At 33.5% G+C, this 7,417-nt stretch overlaps 2 protein-coding genes across 2 annotated transcripts in view; both read left to right on the top strand.

The window, feature by feature from the left end:
* Positions 1 to 1,454, top strand: part of LOC112515750 (WEB family protein At3g51220-like) — a 2,242-nt gene extending 788 nt beyond the window's left edge. Inside the window, exon 2 of the mRNA XM_025122665.1 lies at positions 954 to 1,454. Within this exon, the coding sequence (XP_024978433.1) occupies positions 954 to 1,454 (501 nt within the window). The remainder of the gene's footprint in view (positions 1 to 953) is intronic.
* Positions 1,455 to 3,204: 1,750 nt separating this feature from the next.
* LOC112515474 lies at positions 3,205 to 7,145 on the top strand. Its single transcript, XM_025122318.1, has 3 exons — positions 3,205 to 3,363; positions 4,946 to 5,801; positions 6,795 to 7,145. The coding sequence occupies exons 2-3, from the start codon at positions 4,948 to 4,950 to the stop codon at positions 6,967 to 6,969; spliced, it is 1,029 nt and encodes a 342-aa protein (XP_024978086.1). The 5' UTR covers positions 3,205 to 3,363; positions 4,946 to 4,947; the 3' UTR covers positions 6,970 to 7,145.
* Positions 7,146 to 7,417: the final 272 nt, after the last annotated feature.

Raw genomic sequence — 7,417 nt, 5'->3', positions numbered from 1 at the left:
CGTGAAAACCTCATTCAACCAATCATAATTTTTCATGGTAATAACCTAGCTAACCCCTCCATATGTATATGAGTATATATATAAGTATATATTTGATTTGAGTCAGGTTCATATGAGAACAGTAACATAATAAGAAAACAAAAAAAACAATCGAATCAATGTGATTTTACATTAAAGTCATGTGTAACATCATATGTGATTCACGCGGCTTTGTCTGCGACCTGAGGTCGTGGGCCATGTCTCCGCACACCCTTACATTGACCATTACTGTAAAATCAAATGTGATTTTATATGTGATTTATTGTTTTGTATTCGTTTATTTAGTTAATGTTCTCGTTTGAACCTACTTCTAGATGAATTGAATATCCATAATTGGCATAAATGTCAGTATAGAATCGGTCTGATATATGTCGGAGATGTTAAATGTTTGAATAGACAACTTAATTTATATGACTTGAGTTTATAGAATCAAACAATTGTGCAGTAAAAAAGTTACAATAGAATGTTACGACGTATTTGGACAGACTAACAAATTTTAGGACACTTTTGAAATAAAGTGTCTTGTTAGTTTTTTACAGGACATTTTTTGAAAAATATTTTTTGAATCTTAGGACATTTGTTTTCTTAACACATTTTTTTTCAAATAAATCACACAAAAAGGCTAACATTACATTTTATTTCAAAGTCGCCAACTTACATTGTAACACATTCATATAAGACGCACAATTGTCGGTGTTATTATAAACTAAAGTCATATAAAGCAGTCTAGACATGACATTTTATCAAACCAATTTCATTTTGGTACATCCCTTTGTTCTTCGATCGATGATTCTTGATGGAGTGGGTCACCCTTTTGTTCGAAGAACAAAATTATTCGATTTGCAGAAGATTATTGGAATTTGAAAGAAGAAATTAACCAACATAGTTTGTGATCGTATAACTTGTTTTGGTAGACGGAGACCGTAGAAAGGGAAAACAACCATCAATACCGAACTAAAGTTGGCGCGATAGCAGCCGAGCTCGAAGAGACTAAACAAACCCTTGAAAGAGCGAAAGAAGAGGACACATGCATGGCTTACTATCTCGCATCGCTCAAACAAGAGCTTGAAGAGACTAAATCCGAGCTGAAACAATTGAAGTCGAGAAGAGATAGAGAACCTGATCATCCGAAACAATCTCCGCCTGTCGTTAAGGAGATAGAAGAGATCAAATTCACGGGAAATCCAATCAGAGTTGGAGTAAATCACCCCGAAAGCGACGATGAACTATTCGGTTTGGAAAAGAAGAGATCCGTGAAGTTTGCTAGTCCTCCTTCTCTAACCAAAGTGATGGTTGAAGCACCCAAAATGCAAGAAACAAGCCCATCTTCACTCAAGAAGAAAACCCTAAAAAAACCTCTAATTCCTTCACTTGGTGGGATTTTCTCCAAAAAGAAATCTAAATCTTTAAAATGAAGAAATCTGTTTCAGATTAATTCTGATCTTCGTATAACAGTGGGGTCGGGGCCGACGTACGTTAAGTTTTACTACATGAATAGGATCCACCGATGGTTTTATTTTATGTGAAAGTAATCTTGTACGGAATATTTCATTTGTGTTAGATTTTGTTGTTTTACATGTTTAATTCCTATGTAATATTTAGTAACATGTTACAATTTATGATGATTAATACGAGGGATCTTAAAGCTTGATTTTGGCTTTAAGTCCAGGATGGTCTAATTGTGCCAGGGAAAAGAACAGAAGAAACATCTGACTCCTTCATGCATGTTCCATTTGGCTCGAGGGGATATAACTTCATTGGTAGAGCTTTGCTCTTGCACTTGGTTCATGCTGTTAAGGGTTAGGAAATTAATAACTTTGGTAATTTTAACTTAAAATATTAATTAAGGGTATTTTAAGGATTTTATAAATATTCTCTCTCATGTCTCCTATTTCCTCTCTCCGGTGAACCTTATTCCGATGAACCTTACGTGAACACGAGATACACACTGTGATACCTACAAACGATATTCACTATGATACCCAGATATACATACAAGATGCAACAATGTGATACCCATTGTAAATCAATGAAAATAACGAAAATGCACATTATGATACATTTCATAAAACAAAGAAAATACATTATGATACACTTTGGTTCACAAACGTTTTTAAAATACGATGTATATTAGGTAATTGATATACTATGTAACTAATTTTAATTAAATATTTCAACCGAGTTGTCAAATTTAATTATTATATTACCCTTTTAGCTTATTTAAGAAATATCCTTACATATCTCAACCGAGTTGTTCACATTGGATCTCACGGTTATCACACGCTAATCAATTCTCCCTTAAATGAGCCCATATATATATATATATATATATATATATATATAATTTTTTTTTGTTAAAAATTATAAGAAGTTCGGTCTATTTTTGTTATGAAGAATTGAAATGTTGTGTTTCATGGGGAATAAACATTTTTTATCCTACTTGAGATTAAACATTTTTTATTTTCAAATTCATGTAAAAATATTAATAAATCATATATCTATTTATGTTATATTAAATTTCAATAATATAATACTAATCAATCATATATCATACATCATATATCAATCATATGTTGCCATCAGAGGTTGTTTACTTAAATGCTTACCCGGTAAACGGTAAGTGATTACCTATAAGAGTCAACACTATAATTTATATAAGAAATTGGCTTAATCAAATAAGAAATTCTCAAATTTTCCGCCAGCTATTTGTTGTTTATCTAGACATAATAAAGTCGTTTATTTTTTATTTAATAATATAATTTTTTTATCTCAATTTCAATTCAAACATGAGTTTGATTCATACTCCATGTTCTTAGAAATATTTACCATCCGAAAAGAGACAATGATTAGTCTTTTGTTATAATTTAATGATTATCTTAAATATATTTTAGACTTTTTATATTTAAAATGAAATACCTATTCAGTATTTAATTATATTTATGTACAGTTAGTTACATGAATTCAAACATGAAACTTTAATAAGTTGTACATACTAATAATTTATTTATAATATTTAATTTAAGTAATATATATCAATAAACAATAATTAATTCATAAAAAATAATTTTTAAATTTTTTTATTAAATATTTTATAATATAGTATAGATTAATTAATATGTTAATTGTTGTTAATAATAAATTTTCTCGTCAAAGAACAATAATTGAATTGGAGAAAAACACATTGAATTGAGAGGGGGAGCTGCGAAGATCATCGTCATCGGCCGATTATGATCATCTCGGCCGCCTCCTTCCCGATAATCGTCTGAATCTAAACTCCGTTTCAGATAAAAACCTCCCAAGATTCTTAATCGGATTAAAAAAAAGGTAATCCTGAGTTCCTCCTTTGAAAATTTCCCAATTGTTTGACATTCAATTGCATGTTCTTGCACCTTTACATTTTTGTAGATGAATGTATTTTCCTCGTTAAGTGCTTTATTTTTCATCATTCATTTTGATTTACTAGGGTTTGATCAGATTTTCTATTTGGGTTTTAAGTGATTAGCATTTCAAGCCACTGTAATTCGCCCATCGTTATTAAACAACCGATATACCTGTGAAAATCTAGAAACCAAGAAGAACACTCAATTGGGCATAAAATCCGACCATCTCTTTGTACTGTTTGGATTAATTGTTTCTTATTGTTTATTTTAAACCCTCAAATGATTCGGTAGTTTATTTTTGTTTAAGATTACGTTGAGATTTTGTATTTTCTTGTAAATGATATGGTTTTTGTATCTTCATTTTCCTCTGTCTTTTTGGGTCTTATCCAACTCTTGTTTATGTATTTGATGCTGAATGATTAAGGCTTCAACATACTTTTGGCAAATGCTGAAAATAACACTTAAATTGGCAGAAAATGACAAGAAACACTAGAAAGAGAACTTGGAAACCAGGGTTGTGTTTGCTATTTTAGGCCAAATTGAAGTGAAAATTACAGTGATTCGAAATGTTGATCGCTCTTATTACCTTTTAAGTTCGTAAAAAACCGTTGCTTTTTTCCTTTTCAACGATAGAGAACAATATTCTATTGTCGTTTTAAATTGAAAGCAACAGGAGTTTAAGTTGATACCTTTATCGGTTTAAATTAGCTTATATTGTTAAAATTTGTTATGCAAGTTGGGAAACAAATTCGACTTTTGTGTTAGTTTCTTGTAAACTTTAATTCTGATATTCCTGTCAGTCTAATTGCTTTAATTCAGCATCATTTAAGTGTCTTTGCAAGCATGCAATGCTTCTTTCAGGAATTTGTCAAAACATGGTCAAATTTCGCGTAATAAAGAATCTGATATAACCTGGGATTTCAAGTTCCATTCTGGTTTTTGAACGTCAATGTTGTTGTCAGCCTTTAATGTTCGATAACATGAAATAATAAATTTGTATCCAGAGAGTCGTTCTTATATAGAAGCTTATGATTGTTAGAAACACAAGTTGGCTTCTACATGAATTTTGATATTCACACGCTAAATGCCTTGAATCTGTTTGGCAAGTTGGAATTGACGATGGAATGGGAAGAATCATTCCGACGGAATGAATTGTTATTTTTGCACTTGTGGGATCGATTGGAGCATTCCGTTCAGGTTTCCCATTCTGTCAAATTCCTTGTTTTTCGTTCAAACATACTCATGGAAGTATGAAATAAAACCAACCAATTTATCCTTACTGTCAAGTGAGATATACTGGTTACAATTGGATTGGATTGGATTGGTTTCGTTTATACTTTCTGGTAATATGGAATGTGTGTTGGACTGAAATGAGTTTATTTCAACGAATTGGATTGGATTGGTTTCGTTTATACTTTCTGGTAATATGGAATGTGTGTTGGACTGAAATGAGTTTATTTCAACGAATTGGATTGGATTGGTTTCGTTTATACTTTGGTCCTAATATTTGGTTTTCTTGTTTGGAGAAATGATGGGAGGTGGGGAGGATGTTGAAATTTCAACTTTGAACTCTCAATCAAGCCAAACACAATCACTATCAGAACATGAGATGGAGCACAATAATTATCCATTAGATTTATTGCAAGGACAACTTGGTGAGGTTACTTCATGCACTCATGAATCTAGCGGAGATTCTAAAACGGAATTGGAGGTACTTTGGCGGAGAGTGAAAACAACGGCATCTTTATTGACGTATTTGAAATCGAAAGCAAGAATAATGACTATTCCCAATTTAGCCCTTACCTCCTGTGGCATCACATACTCAGATGGGGCAGGTTTTGTTGATAGAAACGGCACACCCATGTCTAATTGGTCAAGAAATCTTGATTTTTCCAATGTTGACTGCCCAGATGTCGAAACATGGATCGGTATTAATAACCAACATGATAAACAAGATGGGGTTTACATCAGTGAAGTGCTCAATAGTGTGCAAATGATCACAGATGTGATGGAGTCTCTTCTCAAAAGGGTACTAATGGCAGAATCTGAAACTGCTAATGAGAAACATAAAGTAACGTTGAGTCAGGAAGAGATCATTAAGAAGGAAATCCAGATTGAGAGCATGTCGGAGAAGTTAGATGAGATGGATCGGTTTGCACTGGATACAAACTGTATCCTGAATGAAATGCGGCAGTGGGTTGACAATTTGGTTGAAGAAACGTCTAGACAGAGGCAGCGTGCAACAGAGAATGAAGAGGAGCTTATTCGTGTTAAACGCGATTTTGAATCGTTAAAATCCTATGTTAGTAGTCTCATCAGTGTGCGAGAAACGCTTGTTTCGTCAGAAAAGCAGTTTCAAACCATCGAGAAGCTTTTTGAAAGGTCAGTTTGTTTTCTGTTTACTTTATCTTTAGAAACCGTTTTAACAAATCAAATTCGTTTATATGCTTATTACTTCGTCTTGCTCCACATGTACTTCTAGTTTGGAACCCAATTGGCCATTAGATTACTATTCAAAAAAGCCATCGAAGAGTTCCAAGATATATAAAAGGGAAATGGTTAAAGTCTAGCCGATGTGGGACTGTGACAGTATCTTATCTTATTACTAGCACATACTTTGAGTACGGAACATGCATTTAGTTTTAGGGCAAAATGCATCAAAATGCTTGTCTCGGTTCCTATTTAGTGTAACAATTTTTTTTCTCAATCAATGTAACACAGTTTCCACATTTCCTATTTGATGTAACAAAGTCCCAAAATTTCTCAATTAATGTAACAAAATTTCCTTTTTAATGTAACATTTCATGACGTGGATGTCAAGTTTATGGTGCACTTAGCCATAATAATTAACATTTCTTAATTAAGTATCCACGTCATCAGATGTTACAAGATTAACAGGTTACTAGGTTGGTCAAGAATGGGTACAAAATAAGAAATTTTGAAACTTTATTAGAAAAAAATTCTTCTTTCCACTAAAATTGGAACAAAACAACCACAAGGATGGTGCCTGATTGGTTTGAGCTTGGTCAAAAGTACCAGGAGGGCTCAGGTTCAAATCCAAGGAGGAATAAAAATCTCATACAGAGGTAGGGTCTAGGGATAGGATATACGCCGACCTTTCCTCTACCCCCAAGGGATAGATGCCTAAGATTGCGTACATCCCACTCCTCATGGACCTGCTTTCGAACATGATATATTGGGTTTGTTTGGTTCGGATTGGTTCACTTTGATTGTAACTCATTTGTCACTCAAAAGTCAAATATTGACTTTTTAGGAGCGGAGGTGATGCTGAACCTACAGAAAACGTGAACCCTTGTGGTTCGGAGTTTATAGGATTGCTGTGTGATTAAGGTTTTACTTTTTCCTTGTGAACAGGTTAGTTGTAAAGACGACACAACTAGAGACCGAAAAGAAGCAGAAAGAAGCGGAAGTCCAGAAACTTATGGACGAAAATATGAGGTTGAATGCTCTTCTTGACAAAAAAGAGGCCCAACTCGTGGCCATGAGTGAACAATGCAAGCTAATGGCCCTCAATGCTTCCGGCATCTAACACCGTACACTTTTGTTGAGTTTTGCTGAAAATATGTAGTCGAAAACGCCAATTTTTTGTGAATTTTTTTTTTCCGTTAATGTGAAGGGGAATATGTTGCATTTGTATTGAAAATTGAATCGAATGGTAAATCTGTTTCTTGTTTTCTTTGTGAAAGTAAAATCAAGAAGAACATGTATTGTATGTTTTGATGTGGTTATGTGATGATGTTGGCCAAGGGCAGCCAAAGTTACTTAAGAGCCGTTTATCAAACACTTATCCGGTAAGTGTTTGTCGGTAAATTTTAACACTATTATTACTTACCGAGTAAGATTTTAATCCATCAAAACGACATTGTATGCAACAATTCATCCGGTAAACGCTTGTCGTGCTAAAAGTCGTCGCCCTCACTTACCGGGTAAGACTCATGGTCCTTATCCCGCTCTTACCAGGTAAGATTCTTAGAAGT

The sequence above is a fragment of the Cynara cardunculus genome (assembly GCF_001531365.2).
Source record: "Cynara cardunculus var. scolymus isolate 2C chromosome LG 7, CcrdV1, whole genome shotgun sequence".
NCBI lineage: Eukaryota > Viridiplantae > Streptophyta > Magnoliopsida > Asterales > Asteraceae > Cynara > Cynara cardunculus.
This window is presented reverse-complemented; position numbering and strand designations above follow the sequence as displayed.

Bases quoted from the DNA above. Each gene is read 5' to 3' on its own strand.
- LOC112515474 (XM_025122318.1), top strand. From the start codon at position 4,948: ATGATGGGAGGTGGGGAGGATGTTGAAATTTCAACTTTGAACTCTCAA. The intron at 5,802-6,794 runs GTCAGTTTGTTT...CCTTGTGAACAG, and splicing joins ATCGAGAAGCTTTTTGAAAG to GTTAGTTGTAAAGACGACAC.